Source organism: Rhinolophus sinicus, chromosome 16 (assembly GCF_057876585.1).
Source record: "Rhinolophus sinicus isolate RSI-liver-muscle chromosome 16, RSI-T2T, whole genome shotgun sequence".
NCBI lineage: Eukaryota > Metazoa > Chordata > Mammalia > Chiroptera > Rhinolophidae > Rhinolophus > Rhinolophus sinicus.
In genome coordinates, this window is record NC_142516.1 from 96,772,905 (window position 1) to 96,797,502 (window position 24,598).

At 34.6% G+C, this 24,598-nt stretch overlaps 1 protein-coding gene across 5 annotated transcripts in view; it reads left to right on the plus strand.

Moving 5' to 3' along the window:
• The window catches only part of PDS5B (PDS5 cohesin associated factor B), a 160,466-nt gene extending 136,933 nt beyond the window's left edge, over positions 1-23,533 (plus strand). Inside the window, exons 25-35 of one of the 5 annotated variants that reach the window (XM_019736560.3) lie at positions 3,746-3,950; positions 6,488-6,602; positions 8,378-8,510; positions 8,857-8,976; positions 9,957-10,019; positions 10,621-10,766; positions 13,548-13,647; positions 18,515-18,957; positions 19,047-19,157; positions 21,644-21,782; positions 23,367-23,533. In XM_019736560.3, the coding sequence (XP_019592119.1) occupies positions 3,746-3,950; positions 6,488-6,602; positions 8,378-8,510; positions 8,857-8,976; positions 9,957-10,019; positions 10,621-10,766; positions 13,548-13,647; positions 18,515-18,957; positions 19,047-19,157; positions 21,644-21,782; positions 23,367-23,402 (1,611 nt within the window). In that variant the 3' untranslated portion in view covers positions 23,403-23,533. Of the gene's footprint in view, positions 1-3,745; positions 3,951-6,487; positions 6,603-8,377; positions 8,511-8,856; positions 8,977-9,956; positions 10,020-10,620; positions 10,767-13,547; positions 13,654-18,514; positions 18,958-19,046; positions 19,158-21,643; positions 21,783-23,366 lie in introns of all 5 variants that reach the window. The other 4 variants (XM_019736561.3, XM_019736558.3, XM_019736559.3 and 1 more) reach the window with 4 other exon arrangements.
• Positions 23,534-24,598: the final 1,065 nt, after the last annotated feature.

Sequence of the window (24,598 nt, forward strand, 5' to 3'; positions counted from 1 at the left end):
GAGAGGCTTTGTTTGAAATTTTGTGTAACAGTATGTGCAAACATATGTTAAACTTCCACCATGTGTGAAAATCATTTGCACTTATTAAACTTCTAGAGACTTTCTTTTCTAGCATGGTGTTTGTTACCTACTACTGTCTCAGTCACCAGATTCCTAAGGCGGAAGTTCAGATTGCCTAAGTTACACGATTGCTTTGGAAGTCTGTTGACTATGGAGCATGAATTAATGGTTAGAAGTTAATTATCAGCATATTCTCACAATTTACAAACATATGAGGTTACCTTATTCTAAACCAAATGTTTCCCTAATCCTTTAAACCACATGCCTGTCTCTTATTTTTAAACCTCCAAACCTCAAGAAAGTAATCTGTATCTTTGTCTCTCACCCTCTTATCTCACACTCGTTAGCCTGCACTATTTTCTAGAAATGCTCTATTAAAGTCCCTAAATCCAATGACGTTGGTCTTCATTGGCCATGTCCTTCCTGTGTCATTTGACACAGCTCATTGCAACTTTTTTCTTGAAACTCTATTTGGTTTCTGTCCCCTGATTTTTGTTGTGCTTCTCTGACTACATTTTCTGACTCTTCTCTTTTCCTTGCGATGCATGTGTTCTACGAGGATCTTTCCATGGCTAACTTTTCCCCTTATACATTCTTCTTTGGCCATCTTATTTTTTTATGTAGGTCATTCCTGTACTAGCAACAATAACTTTTTTTTAAGCCTTCAGTCCCACTTTTAATGCTAAACAGAATTTTCAAATTTTAATATTCAATGACTATAAGACTGAATTCATAATATTTCCCAGATCTACTCTTTTCTGACTGTAGAGCCTCAATAGCATTAAGTAAATATGACTAACATTTCTTAGACCTACAAGAAGATTTATATTTGACTGTTTGCTTGCCCTTGCACCTTATTGCAAAAGTGCAGATAATTCTGTCTTGTGATATCTATTATATCTTTTTATTCGTATCTTCTTAATTCTTATTGCTGTAACCATCAGTAGCTGTCATGTAGATTATTGTGAGACTTTCTCTATTGTTGATTGAATTTCCGTCTCACGGTTCTGATCATGTTATTCCCCTCGGCAAAAATATGTAGCGGCTTATACTCAGAAAAAGTCACATATCTTTTACAACTTGCTGTTCAAGCCCTTGTAATATTTGGACTCAAACATATATTTAAAATTCTTGTTTAGTACACTACGCTTTACCTACTTGCTCAGTTCAGTGAAACTGAACCTTTTTTTTTTCTTTCGTGTGCCTGTAGTTTGCTGCCTCTAACTTTCTTTTCACCCTCCCATTTCTACACATCCAAATCCAACCCTTTCTGCAAATCAAGGATTAGACACAATCCTCTGCACAAAACTTGCTCTGATTCTTACAGCTGCTCTCCTTTTGATTTCCTGTGGGTATTATCTGCAGTCCTCTGATATATACATGCCTTGTGCGGTAGTTCTTTATGTGCCTGTGGTTTCTCTGGCATTGGGTTCTTTAAAAGCAGTATTGTATCTCAAGACCATTGTCATGTATTTGAGTAGAAAGTAAATCTGGTGGAAATTCAATAATATGAATCTTAACATTATCTAATAAATTAACAAGGTATTTTAGAATTTGCAATTCAAATTTACTGTGTACAGCTATGTAAATACAAAGATGAGTAACTCATGGCTTCAGCCCCCCAAGAAGGTAACCTTAGAAAACAGAAAATACAAATACATATTGATAATAAATGCAGCATACAAAGTAATTGAATTGTTTACAAGATTCTAGAAGTATTCCTAAGGATAATTTGTACCAGAAAAGGCCACTAAATGTAAATTTACTTAAGATGCAGACTACTCAAAATTCAGACTTTATTCATACTGAGTAGTGAATAAAAGCTTTGATTGGAACTTTATTTTGGGGAAAAATATTTTGTCGGATGAGACACCATCTCCTTTTTTAAAAAATACTGAGCCAATTATTGGTATAACCGTAACCATGAAAGTATCAAAGGTTTGCTTTTTTGAGAGTGTTTTTTCCTGATAAAAATTGTATTATTCTGTCCTTTACACTTAACTTTTATAACAGTCAAAAGTATAGTCATCTTTGCATAGAACAAGTATTTGAAGACTTCCTCCATTCCCAGGAGTACATCTTCTAAGTCTTTGTTCAGCTGATTCTCTTTTGATGTGTCTTTTGCGTCATCATCATCAGATTTCTCATCTTTCGTTAACTGTCAGTTGTCTCGCATGATTTGACAGTTCTTCTCTAACAGCATTTTAATGACTTTTTGGAATCCTACTACTTTTGCCATGATTCACAATTGACATAATTAATTTACATTGTGTTACTGGATCCTGAATGACTGGTGAGAGTGACAAAAACATGGTCTTGGTTGGAATGCATCTAAGGCCAGGGATGTTTGAGTGGAGATTAATTTTTTAACAAGTGGTCTGTTCATATGTGAATATACTTGTGATATGTTCACTTAATACAGTTTGTAATTTGGTGTTTTTATAATACATAATTGATGATGAAGATTCTTCTTCCCCATGGGAGGGATACTGAGGAAGGAGTGAGTTACCTTGAACCTTGTTTCATGGAATGTGAGGGTAGATAATAGACAGTATTTCTGGGAAAGCTAGACTACTTTTTACAAAGGTTTTGGTATTATAAGAAACTGAAGTTTAAATTAAATGAAAAAAGATAACATAAAATAAGGATTTAAAGATAAGGAGGGCAAGATGTCATGACCTAGGTTTTGAAGAAAAACAAAATGAACATTCTAAGATAGAAGAAATAATGTACATAAAATTGCAAGAATACGAACTACTCCACACCTTGTTATAATTGGTGGAAAGTAAGGTATAATTTTAAAGGTCTTTGTGGGTCACATGGAAGGTCACTGTATGTCTCATGTGATTCAAAGGTCATACCGCGCTTTTCCCTATAGTTTAGAATAAATTCTGATAATCTGTTAGGTACTGTGCTTGGCTTAGAGGCACAAAGCTGAGGAAAAGCATAGTTCTTACCTTGAAGGGACGAGCACCAATGGGTAAGACAGAGATGTAAACTGGTCGATTTAATACTGTGTACTAAATGCGATGCTGGAGACACACAGAAGGCCAGGAGGGCACAGGTGGATGCAGAGTGGAGATTGCAGCTTTCTGGAGGATACAGGAGCTGTTGTGACCATGAGGAGTTGTTAGCTAGGAGAGTGCCCGTGGGTGGTTTAGGAGAAGGGGGGATGAGGAAAGCAGAGGCAGGGTAATGAGCAGATTGGTGGGACAAAAAGTAATTTTGTGTTTCTCAAATTAATTAGTAACGCTTGCCTTCAAAGTTGTGCATTTTATTTCGAATAGTTTTTTTTAAAAAAAACAGTAGAACTAAAATATGTAAATAGGACAGTTTTATGTTTCTCGGTAAATGAAAAAGCTAACTATGAGATTGTGTTGAAACTATTTTTTTCATACTTTATTTAAGTTAGGGTGGATTTATATTTACAAGTTTTATCTGTTTTAGAAGTACCGTCATTATTTTCTGACACATGTAACTGGTAGTAACTAGGGTCCAGGTAAATACTCCAGCGTATAAATTAACTTGTCACAATATCTCAGTCTTGTGAGCTGAAGCAATGGTCATGGATAAACTTGCTGCGTTTACCCCTCTGGTTACTGAGATAGCAGATTTTGTGTCTTAAGTTACTACTCTTTGCTGCCATGTGGATAACATGTGGGATGGAATAATTGTGTCTTCACAGGACGAGTGCTACCAAGTAAGACAAGTATTTGCTCAGAAACTTCACAAAGGCCTTTCCCGATTGCGGCTTCCCCTCGAGTACATGGCAATCTGTGCACTCTGTGCCAAAGACCCTGTGAAAGAGAGAAGAGCTCACGCCAGGCAGTGTCTCGTAAAAAACATAAACGTGCGACGCGAGTATCTGAAGCAACACGCAGCTGTTAGTGGTGAGCATACATGAGAAGGAGAAGTCTACTTTCCTGCCTGTCACTTTTGTTTTATAGAACACAAAACAATGTTACTGTTATTATATTCTAATCAACACTCATTGAATAAGAAGTTACCATTTTTCAATAATAGCTTTTCCTTTAAAAAGTTCATGTTTAAAATACAGATGTGTGGGTATTTAAATATCAACCCATTATCTCTGTGTAACTGACGAAATGGCCAAGGGAAACAAGCAGTGACATTGCATGGAGGTACTTTTAATAGAACAGTGAAATGTGTACGTTTGTATACATAGTCTAAGTCAGGGGTGTCCAAACTTTTTTCAATGGTTTTCAACAAGGGCCATATGCGGTAAAATACACAAACAGCCGGGCCACTCACTTGAGGTGAAGTACGTATTGCCTCACCTGGTTTACTTAAGTAAATTAAATATATTTTTGGAATTTGCTGCGGGCCAATTAACAATGGATCATGGGCCACAGTTGGCCCGCGGGCCGCAGTTTGTACTGTCTTTCAAAAAAATACTGTTTTTAAAAAAATACAGGTCTTTGATCTTTGCTGGTTGGTCTCACCTGTAGCTGACGTTAATATCAGATGTTTCTGTGCCTATTTTTAATCTGCTCACTTCACCATATCCACGTTATTAGTTTTTGTGCCTCTCTGACCTTTACAACTTATTTAACAGCATTAAAATCATCCGGTTTTCCAAGTCACAAGAAATACGTTTTCCCCCTTCTCATTGGTCACCAAATCCTTCATTCTTCCTCTGGCTATTTGGAACATTTCTCCTCAGCTCTCCCACCCTGCTATATTCTCTTGGATTGATGTATATCCCTGTGTAAGTGTTTCCCTGCCCCTGACCCACCTCCAGCTGTGCCACACAGCTAGCAGAATTACCTTTCTAAAGCAGACTGGACTGCTTTAGAATCACTGACTGCTTGAAATCTGTGCTGGTTCTTCATGGTTCATAGGATCCAGTTGAATCTCAGTAACATAGCCCTTTATAGTTCACACTCAGCCTGAGTTTCAAGCTTTAGCACTCCCTCCTATAAATTTCATGCTCCTTGTATTCAGGATTATTTGAAACATGTTCAGCCATCCATTTTCCCTGTTGTCAACTCTGTCTGGAAATTGCCTCCCCCTTCCAGACAAACACAAACAAAACCAACAAGTGTGGTTTGCACCATTTAGATCCTTTAAAATACATAGTTTTTGGTGTTACCACATCACTGGGACCCTCTTTCTTTCTCTTCCTTCCTCATCTTTTTAAAAATGAGTGCTCTGCAGTCATATCCCACCTCTGCCATTTACCAGTTGTGTTTGGGCATGTTATTTTAGCAATGTGAGCCTTAGTTTTTATTTGTAGAATTGGTATAATTATACTCATTTCTTAGGGTTGTTATGAGGATTAAACAGTTACATATATAACTGGCGTAATGCATGGTCCAAAGATGTACTCAGTAGCTGTTAGCTGTTCCTAAGTTAGGGCCCCTTCCACACTGAGGTGTAGCTTCTGTCTCCGTTCATGCTTTAGGGCTCTATCTAGTCTTATTCATCTTTATATTTAAAATAGTAAGCCTGAAAAATTGTAAGCAGTCAATAAATATTTGGTAGAGTTTAATTTGAGTTTCACTGAATTTTGAACCTTGGTACTTTTTTCTTCCATACCTGCCTTGAAATGAATGGCATTACACACAGACTATTCTCTTTGAGTTCAGCAATAGAAATAGAACTTGGTACCTCATTGACACATATATTATTGTACTCCAGGTTGAACATCTAATTTAAAATTTTATTTTGAAGCTAGGAAATGTAAAAGGATATGTTCAGAATATGCAGTCTGGCCTTTTTAGATAACCTTTATTAAAGTTAGTTAAGGTTACAGTTCTAACCTGTAATGGAATATGCTGATCTCAGTCAAAATACAAAAATCTTTTAAACTATAAAAATGTTTCTTTTTTACTTAAAATGTCCTAGAAACTCTTAAGTTTGTTCTTTTATATCTATTCTTCTGTTACAGATAGTATCAAATACTTTTTACTTTGATACTACAAATAGTATCAAAAATCTTTACTCTCTACTGTTGTGCCACACTAACTCTAAAAATGTACTAGTTTTTCATTTTGCTCAGCAGCTTACAAGGGAATGTTGAACATAGGGCTATTTATAATAAGAAAAATAGATCTTATCTTTCTTAGTCTTAGACATAGTTTGTTTGGGTCACTTTTTTCCCATATGCATTTGAAAACTGAAAGAATTGTCCTGTGACCTCAGCATATGGTGCATTTAATAGGCATTTCAGTATTGGACATGATGGATGGATGGATGGATGAGTAAACTGTTTAATTTATGGTGTACCTCAACTGGGTACTTCAATATATTTTTCTTCTAGCCATATTGTGGTACTGTTGGGATGCAGGAAATAATAGTATCAGAGAGAGAGAAAGAGAGCGAGTCAGTAAGATTTGATTTTCTAACCTGGATGTTTTTATTTTGTTTTTGTTTTATTTCTCTCTCTTTTTTTTTTCTTTTTCAGAAAAACTATTGTCTCTTCTACCAGAGTATGTTGTTCCATATACAATTCACCTTTTGGCACATGACCCAGATTATGTCAAAGTACAGGATATTGAACAACTTAAAGATGTTAAAGAGTAAGACTTGTTCCATCCCATTTTCCTGTTTTCTGAAAGTTTTTTTCCCTTTTCCTGCTGATAATGGAATCTCAATTGTAATTAGTTTGTTAGATTTCTTTCATTTCTTAGGAATTTAAGGTTCTTCCCCTTATTTGTTCTCTTATTTTTCTTTTTTCATACCACCTCTTCATATTTCATTTCTTACATAATTTCCCAAAACTTAGTTTAGCATAATTACTGTATACTGTTCCATTTCTCTACCAGTCTGGCATTTCTTTTCTATTGAAGCAATCCATTAAAAGTTTCCATTCCAGTTCTTTTCCTACCTTCTTCTAAAACTTTGTATAGATTCTCATGTGGAGGGAAGTAATGCTCTCCTGTATTCACACAATAAACACACTTTCTACGCAGTAACTTATTTTCCTCCATAAGAACTAGAAAATGGCCTAATTTAATAATAGGCCAAGTTGATAATAAGGGACGACTCTCACTTACTACTTCATTGATTTTCTAAATAAAGTTCATTACAGTTGTAATTTTTTCAGAGATTATTATTGAGAGGCCAGAAAAGCATATGTGTCTAGGTGTGGAATAGAGGACTATAATGATATTTAGAGGAATTTTTATAAGAAAAGCATAGTTCTTTAAATAAGTTTGAGACCCTGGTCCTTTTTCTGTTACAATAAAGGATGACTTTGTGATTTTAAATTAATTTATTATGCCTTTAGCTTCCTATTAAAGGAAAATAACTCTTGATTTCTTAAGTCATAGAAATATTTTAAAGTTAAATATTTGAGATGCTTCAAGAAAATAAAATCAAATTACTGATAACTTGGCACAGTTTCTGTTTTTAAAAAATAAGCAATTAGGTCTCCCAAAATGAATTCTATGTTAGAGTAATTATAACTAATGAAAACTTCTAACAACCCCTTTTCCAGAGACAGTTGAAATTTGGAACAGATGAAATACTCTTTAGAATTTACTGAACATTTTTGGTTGTATCTCTAAATTGTCCCTGTACAGCCATGAGTAGCTCCAGTCTATGAGACAGCCACTCCAGAAGGATTTATTCTAGACCTGAGATCCTGAAGGTTATTTTTTTCCTTTCTAGAAGGATACCTTGCTTAGCATTTCTCTCTTCTTCTGCCATTGCTTTTTTTCTCTGTGCTATAACTCTGTCCCATTTGGTCTGTATACTACAGAGACAAAGCACTTTTGTTTTTTTCTTAAAAACTAGAATTTTTTTTGTAATTAACTTTAAAACGGAGATAACTTTAGAACTAAAACTTTCTTTTAATTTTTCCCTCTAAGCAAAGATAGTATGTTTAGTTGTCAGCCATGACTTTTTCCTCTCTAATTTACTGATGAAGATTCTTAACTATTAAGTAAGGTAGTTATGTTTTCTTGAAGACTTCCAACTGGGACTATAGTCAGTCTTGAGTATTTGAGGCTTCACTTTATTCGTGGCCCAGTTTATTCCTTTAAGCAGTCTTCCCTTCCTGTCACAGCCAGAAGTTAAGATCACTTCATTCCACCATTTATTTCTTTTTAACCTTCCTCCCTGGGAAAATTAGTGAGACTTTGAGAAGGGTTCTTATGAACTCAAACATACATTGCTGATGTGTTGTGATATGTATGTGTGACATATCTTTTTTCTCTGTTGACTTATAGCTGTTTTCTTTTTAATTTTTTCCGCTCCCGGAGTTCGTTATATTTATATTTAGAATTACTGTATCTGTACTTAACAACCAATTTTTCTCTCTGTTTCTCTTTCTTTTTTGTTTTTTTCTTAGATGTCTGTGGTTCGTTTTAGAAATATTAATGGCTAAAAATGAAAATAACAGCCATGCATTTATCAGAAAGATGGTAGAAAATATTAAACAAACAAAAGATGCCCAAGGACCAGATGACACAAAAATGAATGAAGTATGTAATTCTTTATAAATAGTTATGATTCCATGTCAATTTAAGCATTTGAATGTAGCGGATGGAACATCTGTAGTATTTGTAGATAATGTCAAATATTATCTTTTCTATTAGTAGTAAATAATAGTATTTCTATTAGTCATAATTAGACTTACTAATGTAGAATTGCTAGTATAGAATTAGTAGTAATACTGTTGCTAATAAACTAATGAAACCAGTGGTGTGAGCATTTTAACTTAGCACTATTGCACTGAAAACTGCATACTGAATGTATGTTCTGGAACTACTCCTAATGCCGAGACTAGGATGCCAATTTAAGCAGCGCGTTTGCCTCATGCCGTTACAGAAACTGTATACTGTGTGTGATGTTGCCATGAACATCATCATGTCCAAGAGCACCACGTACAGTTTGGAATCTCCCAAAGATCCAGTCCTGCCAGCTCGTTTTTTCACCCAGCCTGACAAGGTAGTTATTTGAGAATTTTTCGTGTAAATTGAACTAAAACGTCTAAGCACTAGATTGTGGGAAGGTCATAAAGAATCAGGATCGAGAACCAGCCTACTACTAATGTGATGGGCAGAGCGCCTCGAGGCCAGAATATAGGCCAACCTGGAGGACATGAGCAAGGTCAAGGTTAGTTAGCAGGACATAGAGTTGTGCGCAGTGTTCTACCGGTCTAAGGGCTCAGGCAGAAAGGTGGGCAAAGCGCTTGGATCTGGGTTAGTGGCCATTGACCCAAAATGGGGAGGGGAGGGGAGGGGAGTGCTGACAGCAGTTACAAGACCTTCACTGAGACTACAGCTGGTGTGAGGAGACAAGCAGAGAACTTGACGCAGGCCCAAGACCCTAGTAATGTGACAGGAATGTTCTCACTATTGTAAAACTCAAATATTGTAGGAGATGTCAAAGGTTTTCCAGCATCTCCCTTAGAGTATCATAATATACCTAGGCCTATTGTGTAACTGCGAGTACAGAAACTGCCACTACCTTCTTTTTTTCTTTTTTTAGCAAAATACCAGTTAAGATCTTACTAGTGTATAGAAATTTGGAGCAGCCTTGTAGATTCGCCCAGTAACTAAAAACAGCTGTCTGCTTGTAAGCATTCACCTGCTGTGTTTCAGATGGCAGGAGTGTATGTGGTCTCTTCTGTGGAGTTATTACAGAAGCATGTGCTTTCTGATGCACTCTTAGACTCTAGCATGTTAGAACTTGAATATGTTTCGTTAATATTGGAGTTGGTACAAGGTTAGTTTAAGCTTATAATATTTGAAATCAGTGATTGAAATCAGTGGAAATTTGTGTTTCAACTGATTATTTGGTTTAAATAAATATGTGTTTTATTATATACTTTAAAACAAAGCGGCACTATGCTCTGTTGGCTTTTGAACCTCGTCACAGATAGTGTTTCAGTATTCACCAACTACATCTTTTTCCCTTGCTTGTAGAACTTCAGTAACACCAAAAATTACCTGCCTCCAGAAATGAAATCATTTTTCACTCCTGGAAAAGTACGTTTTGAGAATTGTTTTAATTTTTATGCAGTAGTTTATTTTAGTGTGATTATTGGCATAATTATGTTATTTTGTATTTCTTTAAGAATTGGTATATCTAAAGTTATAAAATATTATTATTAAATATCTTCCATTTACTAGTAAGAAATAGTTATATTTACTATGTAGATGTAAGCTAAAGTACATGGACTTATTTTTTAGCTTATTATAAAGCTCTAGGGACTTTGATCCTTAATTATCTTATCCTGTAATATCAAGATATAAATCTTAAAAGGCATTTGCTGATGTCCTTCCATAGCAAGAGTCTAATTGTCTATTTTCATTGTTGACTATACGTTTCATTTTTTTTTCTCACTTTCTGTGTAAGCCTTTTCGTCCAAATAACTAAGAAACTTGACTCTTAGGTTGTCTATACAGTTTTTAATTCATTCAACTGATACTTAATTTATCATTCTATTTTGCTTAAGGATAGGCACATTTTCTTGTTTTGTATTGTAAATACTTTGCTAGAGACATTATTAATAGTTCTTTACTATTGTCTTTACTAATGTCTTTGGGCTTTAATCAAATAGAAAGAGACATGCGTTTTTCCTTTCAGCCTAAAACAACCAATGTTCTGGGAGCTGTTAATAAGCCGCTCTCGTCAGCAGGCAAACAGTCCCAGACAAAGTCATCCCGGATGGAAACGGTCAGCAATGCCAGCAGCAGCTCAAACCCAAGCTCTCCAGGAAGAATAAAGGGGAGGTACGTACATAAGAAATATCAGCCTTTTGTAAATGTAAGGATTATATTTACGGATCCCAACAAGGTTATGAGAACTAAAATAACTCAAAATATCTAACCTCAGTGAGTGGAAATCAGTGCATACCATTTAATATCAGTGGCCATTTACAAGTTCATATGAATGGCCTTGCTCAGGTAGGTACTCCATCTAGCCTTCCATATTCTAGCTTGTGGGGGTAATCTAATTTCCATTATCTATCAATTGTAACACTTAAATGATGGTACATCTATACAGTGGAATACACAGTCATTAAAAATGATGAGATAGGAGCTAATATGAAGAATTTCTACAATACATTGTTGAATGAAAAGGCAAATAGAACAGTATGACAGTGTTTGAGTTTTTAAAAAGGATCTGTATTCCCATTTGCTGTATATGCATAAAGTTTCGGTAAGAATACACCACATCTTCCTGGTGATCCAGTGCAGGATGGAGATCATTTTATACTATTTGGTATGGTTTAAGTTTCTTTTTGCCATGTACATGTATAAACTTTTTTGGTTGTTTAAAAATAGTTTTTAAAATGTGCTTTTAAATCATGCTCTCTAGGAGATGTTTTTCTTTTTAAGAAAGAAGAAAAGGAAACATTTCACTGTCTCATTTTAGCATAGTGCTTAGTACATCATTGGTTAGCAGCACAGCCTTGTACAGGCTAAGCTGCTACTGTTTATTGGTTTTGTTAAGCTACTATGAAAGACTGTTGACTTTTGCATTGTTCTAACTAATTAGTAGAGAAGGGAGGAGACATTCTAAAATAGCTTATTAATTTCCTTGTAATTAATAAATTGTTGAATGGTACATAATACAATAGAAATAGAACAAAAATTATGTCTATAGCTCTTGTTTACTCGAGATTCCTATATTAATGCATATTAACAGCTAATACCTAAGTGACCCTTCAGCCATATCATGTAGACATTTTCTAGTGGACATTCTCATACCAGAACATGACCAGAATATTTCCTAAATTACTGGTTTATCTCCTTGAATTCCTGGTTAGAATCAAAGATGATCTAATTCACCCAAATCATCTAAGCTAAGAGCTTCAAAATTGTCTTTGACTCTCCCCATGCTAGGTTCTGCCAGCTGTTTTTCTCTACAATGTTTTATACTTCTCTTTTTTACTATCATTTCATTCATTCCCTTTCTTTAGTTATTGTAGTATTTGGCTGTTTCCTGTCCTTATTCTTCTGGCTATGTAGATCATATCACTGCTAGAGAAGTTCTTTAAATGTTTCTGGTTTCAGGTTATTCCATTGCTCAGAAATCTTAATTGGCTCCCCTGTTTGCTTTCAAGACGATTATTGTTTTACCCTGTCCTCATCTCCCATTGTTATTCAAAACAAATGACACCTACTTTCCCTACTATACTTTTTCATCATACTTTGGTTAAACTTTCTTTCAGACTTTGACTAGACTATTTTGTCACTTTTTTCTCCAAATTCCCACTGTTCACTAGGACTTTCTAAGAGAATGAGCCAGATTGGTTGGAGAGATTAGCTTGGTTAGAGAGTAGGAATGAGAAAGGTAATGGCAAGAGGTGAAGTGGAGAGGTAGCCAGGTGATGTTTGGACTTGTGAGTAATGTAAGGAATTTGGATTTAACTTTTAAGTACAACTGGAAGGTATTGTTGTGGAATCTAGTGATCTAATTTGTGCTTTTAAAAGATTGCCCTGATTATTTATGGAGAATAGAGGAGCTAGAATTGAGTTAGAGAACCTGAGTAGGAGTCAGCTAATAGTAACATAGGAAAGGGATGAAGAGGGAGGAAGATGGTAGGTACATAAATTTGGGATTTATTTTCTCACTAGATCCAAATGGTCTTGCTAATGGATTAGATGTGAACAGTTAGGGAAAGGAGGGTATAAGGATGTGTCCTGGGTTTTTTGCCTGAATTCCATTATAGATGGTCGTGCCATTAACTGAGATGTAGGATCCTTGGGGGCGGGGGGGGGGGGGGAAGGTCTATGTGTGTGTGTGTTGGGAAGGTGGGGAAAAGAATATCCAACTGTTCTGGCTGTGTTAAAGTTTAGATGCCTATTAGAAATTCAAGTGAGTGGGCAACTGGATATGTGAGTCTCTAGAGCTCAAGGCAGCTTCTGAGCCAGAGATTGAAATTCAGGATTCAGTGATGTTTACATGGTTTTTAAAACTAAATAAGGATGAGCTCACCGATGACAGAAGACTGAGCCTTTATACCAGTGCATGAGAGCAAGTGTTTGTTGGGTGCCTAGTCCATGCCAGGCACTGACCCAAGTGCTTTAGTGTACATTGGTAAGTAAAATTGACAGAGGATCCATGCTTACTTTCTAGCAGGGGAAGGTAGTCAGCAGGTAGTAAACATCATAACTTTAGCATATTAGAGGGTGTTAAGTGTGAGAAGGAAAAATGGAATGGGGATAAAGGAGAGGCAGGGGACAGGGCAAGCTATAATGTAGACCAGTCCAACTTCCTAGCAAGAAAAGGTTTAGTTTGCTTTATGTTCCCACTCAAAGATAGGATTTAGGTTTTAGAAAGATTGAAGAAGAAAACTAAATTTGTGATTTTCGATTTTCCTGTTTTGTTAAATATTTCATTGCTTGTTGATTTGGTGCTAAATAATGATCGTATAAAATCAATACTGTTTTGACTAGAATGAACCTTTGTTTCATAAAGCTATAAAGCTATAAAGCTACACTAGAGAACAGAAGAAGTTTTTAAGGTTATTTGATTATAACAATTACAAATGTTTATATTAAAAGGCTTGATAGTTCTGAAATGGATCACAGTGAAAATGAAGATTACACAATGTCTTCACCTTTGCCGGGGAAAAAAAGTGACAAGAGAGACGACTCTGACCTTGTAAGGGTGAGCTATTTGGTTTGCTTTTATCATTATAATAATAATGATTACTATTATTTCACTGTGTAAGTAATTTTTACACTGAAACCAGTTGATATTACTCTCACATTTGACATGACTTTCTTTGAATGGTTTTAATCACAAATTTGAGTTTATAATTATCGTTGACCATGTAATTTAAGTATATTGAATTTCTTGTATTTTTTTGTCATTCTAATAAGTAATTTTGATTCTTTAGGACTTTGGAATCAAACATACCAATTCTATACGCAGAACTGCTTGTTTTTTGTTTTGTTTTGTTTTGTTTTGTTTTAAACATAATAAGCTTAGACTTAGCCTTAGAGAAAGGAACAGAATGAGGGTCCTGAGAGGCTTCTCCATTTTAGTTGATTTCTTGAGCCTTTAATTACTTTAAATAAGCTTCTAGTAAAGGTAGGAAATGCTACAGTCCTCATAAAGTCCTTTTTTAGTTTTTAAATCTTAATAGCAGTGATAGCTTGTATGGTAGACACAATTTGTAAATGTCATTTGAAGACAAATTTGGTAGTTTTGGGGCAGGTACAGAATACAATTATGTATTCCAGCAAAACCTGATGGCCTTAATAACTGGGCACATTTTGACTTTCTAGATTAGCTGTAAACACTTTTTGAGTAACTAATTAGGTTTTCTGAATCAGTATCTTTATCTGTAAAATGTGGTTGCTTCCCTGGTAAGGTTTATCAGAATAAATGAATTAGCCCAAATGAATTGTTGTTGCTGCTGTTGTATTGTCATAAAGGTTAATATGTTTGTTTAATGATTACCATAATAAAAAAGTTAATGTGTTTGATTTTACTCAATTAATAGAGGTGGAAGGTTATTAATAAAATAATTACTTTTGCTTTCTCTAAACTATCACTGCCCTTTCTGTCTTCCACTGGCCCAACATTGTATAGCCCAAGAAGTTTATTTTCAGGTTTCTCTGGTAATTTATTTTGCCAGATTGTTTCTTTCCACTTAAGGAAAATTATAATTCTAAAATTCTTACTAAATCCTTACTATCTGTGCTGTAAATTCTGATTTTTATTGGCTGTTTAAAAATTTCACCCAAGCAGAATGAAAAATTGATCACTTAGCCAAAAAGGAATGCTGTTATCTGGATTTGTAGAAAAGAATCCTTGAATTGGAAAAGGTGTATGTCTTCTAGTCCTACTTCTCACTTAGTGCAAAAAACTTCATTATCATTTATGAGAGTTGGGTACCACATGCTTGAAAATGCTTTACATGGGAGCTTATAGTTTCTCCCATTTGTTGGAAACATCAGCTAGGCCACCCACACCCCCACACTGGCACTCCCCCCCAATTTGGGAAACATTGTTTTGATTCTTAATATATAAATTCCATATCTACTTTTACCTTATGGAACAATGCAGAATAGTCTTTCTTTTTTGTAGAACAGTTTTGAATTTCTGAGCCTTTGAGGTTTATTTATGATATAAAGAAGGCCTTTCATTTTCAGAAGTACTAGAAGAGGCTTATTAATATAGTTTCAACTGAAATATCCTCAAAAAGGTGAGCATTATGAGACAGAAGTTTAATTTAAAGACCAATAAACTATAGTGAAAGAGCACTGCCGGTTACAATGAAAGGGGACTGTCTTCTTTGCCTACTACCAGCTTTACATTCATATTTCACTGCAAAGGAATTATTCTCCATATACATTTATGTTCAAATTTTAGATTGACAAGAAACATATTTTCCACATTTCCTGTTCCTAACATCAGTTTTATACTCCCTCTGTTCTGAAAACAATGCAGTGCAAAATGAAAAAGAAATTAGAGGCCGTAATTTAGGAAACTAAATTACTTTATGGTATTTTCAAGAAAGCAGCATTAGTTTCCTGTTTACCAGCAACCTTTTACAAAGCATCAAGGAATGCAGCCACGGCTTCAGCTCTTTGAACATCAAAATGAATTCTAGCATTTAAAATTAGAGGTGGCACTTTAAATTTAGTTCTAATTTAATATTTCTTTTATCTTCCTACCATGTTTCCCTGAAAATAAGACCTAGCCAGGCAGTCAGCTCTGATGCATCTTTTGGAGCAAAAATTAATATAAGACCCGGTCTTATTTTACTATAAGACTGAGTATAATATAATATAATATAATATAATATAATATAATATAATATAACATAACATAATATAACATAATATAATATAATATAGTAATACAATGTAATATAATAATATAATATGAACTATGCCAGGGCTTATATTAATTTTTGCTCTAAAAGACACAGTAGAGCTGATTGTCCAGCTAGGTCTTATTTTCGGGGAAACACGGTATCTCTGAGTAATGACAGTTAATGTTTAAGTTATGTACAAAACCTAAATAAATACTAAACAAATCAAAACCAGTCATTTATAGTTTTTTTAAAATTTTTTTATGGAATGTAAGGATAATTTAATGCTAAAAAAATCTTTTAATATATTGTAACATATCAATATACCAAACAAGAAAAATATTAACAAGATAACCATGCCAAAGAAGACACAGATATTTAAATATGTACTCTTAATAAATTACTATCTGAAGAATACATCCTTAACATGCTAAAAGTTTTGTCTGTTAAATTGGTAGTGAATGATTTAGTCAAAGTTATTCTTTTTAAAGTCAAAATACTTGAAGCATTCTTATTAAAAATCAGGAACAAAACAAGCAAACAGCTGTCACTATTTTTTAAAATTGTTCTAGAATGTTTGACCATTTCAGGAAGACATGAAGTAGGAGTCAAAGGTATGACAATGACAAAGAAGAGACAAATTCATTTCTGTTTTTATTCTCTTGGAAAAATAAGAGAAGCAATAAAAAAACTAGGAATTTAGCATGGTAGCCATAGATCTGTATATATGTATGTATGTAACTAATTTTACTCCGCTGATTTTACTTTATATCAGGTATACATTTGGAAAGGGGATTGACCTCGTAATAACCATTGCAACAACAAAATTAGATAGGTTGGGTTAAGTTAGGGTGGGTGGATGGGTGGGTGGGTGGATGGATGGATGGATATAAACATAACCTTCAAAAGAAGTAGTGGGAACCTATGTGGATAAAATATCAAAAGTGAGAAACATAGAGGACTTGAAGAGAGAGAAAGGACATGCCATGTTCCTTCATGGGAAAAATGAATTTAAAAGATGGCAGTTTTTTCTAAATGACTATACAATTGTAAAATTCCAGTGTGATTTTAAGTCCATGTGGCAGAAGAAATGGATTAAAAAAAGAGGCATAATAAGGATAAGTTCAGCCCAACAAGACACAAACATACTTAATTATAATTAGTAAAATATTGTGCTGCTGTTAATTAGCCCATAAACATTATTTTTTAAAACATAATATAGAATAAGGGAAGCATTACAAAATCAGTGATTTTGAAAAAATTGTCTCTTTGGGGTTAGGAGTAGAGCAACACAGTTTAGAACCTCATCTCACATCCTATTCTAAAACAACATAAAATAATATCTCAGTCTGCTCAGGCTGCTATAACAAAATACCATAGACTGGATAGCTTAAACAACAGAAATTAATTTTCTCACATTTCTGGAGGTTGGAAAATTCAAGATCAAAGTGCCGACTGATTCTGTTCCTGGTAAGCACTCTCTTGGTTAGCTGATGGCCACCTTCTTGCCGTGTCCTCACATGGCAGAGAGAGAGAGAGCTCTCTGGTGTCTCTTCCAAGGGCACTAATCCCATCACGAGGGCCCCACCCACATGACCTCATCTCAACGCAAGTACCTAGTAAAGGCCCCCTCTCCCGATACCATCACATTAGGGATCCTGACTTTAACCTATGGATTTTGTGGACAGACAATTCAGTCCATAACAAATAGGAAATAAAATTTTAAAATATACCAAAATGTAGAAGAATATACAATAAAATACTTAAGACTCCAGTAAACAAATGGATAAGGGGCATAATACCAGTGGCATAATTAGGCAGTTCACAGACCTGAAATACAAGTGGCTAATTAAACATATTAAAAAATTATAGGTAATCAGATAATTCTTTTTCACTGATTTTTAAGAATGTAAATTGGTACAAACTCTTTGGAAGTTAACTTATTACAAACTTAGGTATTTCTGTGTCGTATGTACGTGTGCGTATGAAGAGCATTATACATCTTCATACATACTATTCTTAGCTTCTTTGGAGAATTTCCTCAGTATCTGTTGGAAAATCATAAATTCTCTGAAATGTAGACTAGGATTTTATTTTAAATTTGAAAGTCACTGATTTTTAAATTATTTTTGTTAACTTGTTGTACTTGGGAAGAAGCAGGATCTTTGATTCAGAAACGTGTTCAATATTTTTAATAAATGATGAATATGTTTGACTTTTTGCAACTTTTATTTACAAAGTAAAAATTTCTTTTATGATATGTAAAACATATAACAGTTGATATTTTATGTCTTACTATATATACTGTATGGTAAAATTAGAGTGAGTTAAATTTAGTATTAAAGCATATCCATTATACTTTAGTATAATTCTCCATCATTCAAGCATTGAGTTCAGAATGTTCTTTTTAGCTCTTCACTAAAATTTATAATTTAATAAAACACTGATTTTTGAGAGGTTTCCATTTGCGGCTCTCTAGCTTAAGTAAGAATAAAGAATTGCCCTCTTACCCCAGAGAATTTTTTTAAATTAAAAAAACTATTAATAAAAGCAAGTAAGTAGTTATGGTTCTGATGTATTTAAGAACTATACTTTAAGTACATTTTTATGACAGAAAAATGTGGATAACAGATTTTTTTGTCTGATTCTTCAAAATATGTATACTAACAATTTTATATTTAAAATTGTGATTTTTATCCCTAGTCTGAATTGGAGAAACCTAGAAGCCGGAAAAAGACACCTGCCCCAGATTCGGAAGAGAAATTAGGTATGGATGACCTGACTAAGTTGGTCCAGGAACAGAAACCTAAAGGCAGTCAACGTGGACGGAAGAGAGGCCATACAGCTTCCGAGTCAGAGGAACAGCAGTGGCCTGAGGAAAAGAGGCTCAAAGAAGATGTGTTAGAAAATGAGGATGAACAGAATAGTCCACCAAAAAAAGGTAAAAGAGGCCGACCACCGAAACCTCTTGGTGCTGGGGGTGCACCAAAAGAAGAGCCACCAATGAAACCTTCTAAAAAAGGAAGCAAAAAAAAATCTGGACCTTCAGTAGCTGAAGAAGAGGAAGAAGAAGAGAGACAAAGTGGAAACACAGAACAGAAGTCCAAAAGTAAACAGCACCGACCATCACGGAGGGCGCAGCAGAGGTGAGAGTGTGTAACTGTAAAGTGCATGTATTTGTGCCTCTCGTGTAAGTCAGAATTTGACACTGTCCACATTTGGGTCTTCCCCAAAGCAGAGCAGAATCTCCTGAAACTAGTGCAGTTGAGCCCACACAGTCCATCCCACAGAAAGGACGAGGAAGACCATCAAAAACGCCATCACCATCACAACCAAAAAAAAATGTGTAAGTTGTAAATAATATTAAATTTTAAACCAATTTCAAATTATTTTGCAAAAGTTTATAAATTTTAAAATATACATAGGGCTGCATTTAAACCCCATCTATTTAGCTCCATCACACTAGGTAAGATAAAATTTTCATAAACTTACCTAGGTGATTGGTATTCCAACTAACCCTCTGGTAATAATTTGTACAGGTTTTAGGCAAATCTTTCATGAATACCAATCTTTCATGATTATTTCCAGGAAAGATTTTATGGTGCCGAAAGAAATGATAAGGTATTTTTAATCACAGCATATTGATCAGGATGCCTTGACATTCATTTCACACTACAGTTTTTCTTCATGTGTCTCCTCAGCAACTTTTTAAATAATAGCTTTTACACTTTTGCTTTCATTCTTTGAACTGTGTAGGGAAGTAACAGGCATCGTTTTTCTTAAATCACATCCAAAGAAATTATCACATGCTGATCTCCAGTTTTTGATGTCTTGATTTTGTTGGTTTTCTAATCAAATTAACACATCTATGTCCACATCCAGATGGTTTTGGATGGTCACACAATCACGAGTTCATACAAGAGTTACAATAACAAATCTGTATGCAACGTTATTAAAGTGACAGGAACATCATTGCTGTTAATTTGTAACTTCGGCACTTTTTTCTTCTCAGCTGTTTAAGTGGAAATATAACGACATGTCTTCTATAAGTCAGTTCTTCCGAGAGTAATCCCATTATGTAATTATATCAGTGGCTTGAGTTTTCAGAGTTGCCAACACTTAGTTATCTTAGAAATTTGTCCTCTTCCTGTGTGTTCCACAGGAAGAGGAAATGGTGCCTGAATAGCCCATACTTCATTCCTTCTCCCATTTAATTTTTCCCTCGGGTAAAAAGTAAAGGTAAGTACATTTTTGTGACAGCTTCATAAATGTGTTTGAATTCAATCATGGAAAATCACTGGTTTTAAAAAAGAATTCTTAAGGAATGTTAAATTCCCATGATTGATTTTATAACAAGGAAATAACGGTAAATATCTTTCAGGCTCATGATTTTAATTTGTTTATAGTTGGGCATCATAAAATTAATGGCTTAAATTACTATGTTATGTCCTAAAATCATACAAGTCCTCACATGAATGTTCTAACCCAAACAAGTATTTCTTTTAAAAAATCAATACAGAAAGAGATGCTATATTCTATCTTAATAGCCTGTCACCCCTTCACTGGGAAGCTCTTTTAGAGCTAGTATAATAACGTGTTGTATTTGCCTGTTTTTTGTGTTCTGACCTCAGTGAAATTGAGAACCACTGTATTATCTTTCTATGTAATTCTTGTATTTTCTTTGTTAATTCTGAAAAACTAAATCAAGTGAAAAAATTGCTTGGTCTGAGCATGGATTAAAACAGTACATATTTTGGATTGCTCATAGAAGTGATAACAATATTCTTATTTAAAAAAATATCAAGAGGGATACATTTGATTAAATAGTGGTGTCTATTACATATTTTTGATTGCCTCCCATGTTTTAGAGAGTACAAGGTGCTAGGAAATAACTGTGGCACAAAACATAGCGTGATTCTTGTCCTTAAAGAACTCCCATCTAAATGGGCATTAGAAAAGAGTCACACATAAATATGGGATTCTAACTTGTGATATGTGCCCTGAAGGAAAAATTTGGGCTGCTATGAGTGTAATGGGTGGGCTGGGAACCAGATTCCTTGAGAACAATGGGAATTAGACTGACAGTAGGGAGAGAACATTTCAGATGGAAGGAATGCTGTGTTTGAAAGTTCTGAAGTGGGAAACATCTTGGCAGATTCCAAGAGCTGAAGGAAGGCAAGGTTTGCTGGGTTGCAGTTAGGGGGAGTTGGGGAGTGGAAAGAGGTGTGAACAGACAGGTTGGCAAGGATGTTAGGTACTGTGTTAAGAGGTTTACAAAACTACTCTCAGGACAGTAGGAGCTATCCACGGGGAGTAGCATCAGCTGGTTTTACCTTTTTAAAAGATGACTTTGTAAAGAGAAGAAGCAAGTGATGAGAATGGTTTGGAAATATGTAGCCACAATGGAGGTGGAGCGAAGTGAATGGATTTGAGATTTCTTTATAAATAGAATCTACAGGGCCAGATAAAGAGTGGTACAGTAGTAAGGTAGACTCCAGATTTTCTGCTTCGGGCAGCTCAGTCAAGATGCCTTTCACTAGCTGGCAAAGATAAAAGAGCAGAGTTTGGGTTATGTTTTTAAATCCTTTATGGTGTTGCTCGCAGTCACACTTGTGTTTGTGACTTGGCAGATCTTTGTAAGATTCTAGGATTAAGCACTGGTTTAGGGTTCAGAATATAAGAAAAACATTTCTTGTCTTATGAAGTAATTGAGGATTAAAATGATAATAAATGAGAATTCATAAAATATCTGAAGGCATTTCCTCTAATGAGGTGTAATCTGCTACTTAAAAGATCAGAATGTTCATTTTATTTTCTTGTGTTTTACTCCAGCCGTGTAGGACGCTCCAAACAAGCAGCTACTAAGGAAAATGATTCAAGTGAAGAAGTGGATGTGTTTCAGGGTGGCTCCCCTGTCAATGATGATGTTCCACAGGAAGAAACAGAAGAGGAGGAAGTTTCTACAGTAAACGTATGTGTTTATTAAAATGCCATGTGTGATGGTATGGGATAGAGAAATAGAGTTGGTAAATATTTGGTCACAGCCATTTAGCATTTGCTGTTACTTACAATTCCAAGTATTTATATATTTCTGTTCATTAGTTTGAAGCATTGTTTCAACTACTAGCTTGGATAATGGAAACCTGAAACAAACTGAGAATAACAGATGTAGCCTAGTGAAAAAGTGTAAATGTCAAGTTTAAAACTAAATGTAGAAGAACAAGTCGCAGTATGACACTGACACTTTGGGCAGTTCTGTACCTGGATTTTAGAACACTGGTATCTGTTAAATGTACTGTTATGTTTTATTACTTTTTGTTTGATTTTCACCGTAGAAATTAGAAGTTAGTCAATCATATAGAATAAAATCATGTCTTTAACTAAAATCAGGCTTTGGAATTCATAAAATTGGTAATAGACACTTTTTTTTAAAAAAAGGTAGGAATGTGATGCTTTCTGAGATACTGTTTTTTTAAAGTAATGAATGGCTTTCCTAGTGAACACATCTCAGACATTTCTCTTTGGAAGAAATATAATTCAACATTTAAGTAAGGGATTTTCTCTTAATGATACTCATGGTGAATCTTTGCGTCACCTCAGCCAGCCATCATATCTGAGAAACCTGTGTTCTGTGATCAAGTCCTTTGTTCGATTTAATATAGTCAGCATGTCTATCTGTGAGCGGGGTAAGGCCACACAAAAAACAGGCTGCACTGTGGTCTCAGACCAGCTGGGCTTGGTTGGGGTCTTCTTGGGAAGTAAAAATAAGGCTGAAGAGTCCACAGTTGATTGATGTCTTCGTCAAAGAAAAACTATACCGTAAATTAATTAAATTAAAATTCTGTTGTTATAGTCCTCTTGTTAATAGTGACCTCTTTTGAAAGTTTTATGCTTGCATTAGTGCTTGCCAGTAAATGGTAACATGTCTGAATTTCAGCCTATTTATATGTATTTGATACCGTTGTTTCCCCAAAAATAAGACCTAGCTGGACCATCGGCTCCAATGCGTCTTTTGGAGGAAAAATTAATATAACGCCTGGTATGATATGATATTATGTTAGATAAGACCGGGTCTTATATAAATTTTTACTCCAAAAGACGCATTAGAGCTGATGGTCCAACTAGTTCTTATATTCGGGAAACAGGGTAGTTGTCAGGATCCACATTCATTATTTCCCCAGAAAGAAACCTGTTCACAGTATCAAATGTTTTCTTTTACTACAGAAACATAAGTAAAAAGATGATATTTGCAGTTGTTTTTCTTGCTATCAACATGTACTTCTGTCCATTTCTTTTTAAAATTATTAAATAGGAAAGTAAAATCATTTTATCTTGCTATTCGGGGAAAGGCTGTTTATGAACATTCAAATACTAATATAGATCTAAAAAAGTGAGGCCAAGGCAGCAAGTTAAATACAAAGGTTGCAAGGAAAGAAAAGCAGAGAAAATCAAGAACAATGATAATGATTGGTGAAATAATAATAATAATAATTACCGCTATGTCTAATAAATGTGTACCCATTTTAATTTAGCATCTGGTGGCTTTTCTTTTAAGGTACGGCGGCGAAGTTCTAAAAGAGAGAGGCGATGAATGCATGTAATTAATGACTTTATATGTGAACGCTTTGAAAATCATTTTTGTCAAGCTTGAGGATGGGGAAAGCCTTTGAGGCACAAAATGGGACTGCTGAAGAGAGGACATTGGACCTTCCTTTGATGACCTCGTGTATTTGTGGTCACACGCTTAGCCATACGCATGGTGACATTGACTATGGAGTCTTGTGACAGTGTGACGTGCGATGGCTGTGTGGACAGAAACTAAAGAAGAAACTTGTAAATATATTTTTTCTTTTTTTTTTTTAATGTTTCTGACTTCTAAAGTGCTTGTATAGCTTTTATCTGTGGCTTTAAACTGACAGTACCCAACTGTTTATTGGATCTATTGGTTTGAAAAGAATTTGTTAGGATAGATCTTAAGCAGTCATCTGTCAGTGTTTGTATTTGTATACTCTGCAATTTTACTGTGAAAAAATGTTTTTCAACAAATAATGTCATTTTCTTGATGTCACTATTTGTTGGAGAGTTAAATGGTCTCTTTCCCTTGTGTATTCTTACCTAGTGTTTACTCCTGGGCACCCTTAATCTTCAGAGGTGCTAAATTGTCTGCCATTAAACCTGAATGATGGCCTCTGATGGGAGGACATCATGCAAATTGTGAAATAGTCCTGAAGTTGTTTGATTATGTTACACCTCAGTATTGGTCCCAGAATTTTCTGGCCTTTCATGGCAATGAAAATTTTAAGAGAGAGATTTAAAATATTTTAATTTTAAAGAATGTGTTATAAAATAATGTACTGAATTCTTTATCCATTTTATCATCCCTTTTCAGTTATTATTAATCTACTGTATCAATAAAATTCTGTAATTTGAATTAGTTTTTAATAGTCTAGAATGTTATTGTGTATAGATATTTCCTCTTGAGCATTATGTTCAGAAAATGCAAATTATTACACTATAATATAAAATCTGATATATACACATTAGAAAAGTTCCAGTTCTCCATTACAATGTAAAGGTAATCAGGAAAAAAACAATTTTATTGATGCAGTGTGTCTTTATAAAGCTGTTCTTGAAAGCAAGTGTTTTGTATTTTATAGTGAGTTGCATGTTTATGAAAAAAAAGTGCTGAAAATGGGATGTGCTCTTTTCTGTAAATTCATATTTAGTCATAGTATATGATAGATTGCCCCATAACATAGTTTTTCATCAAGAGTTTATTATTGTACT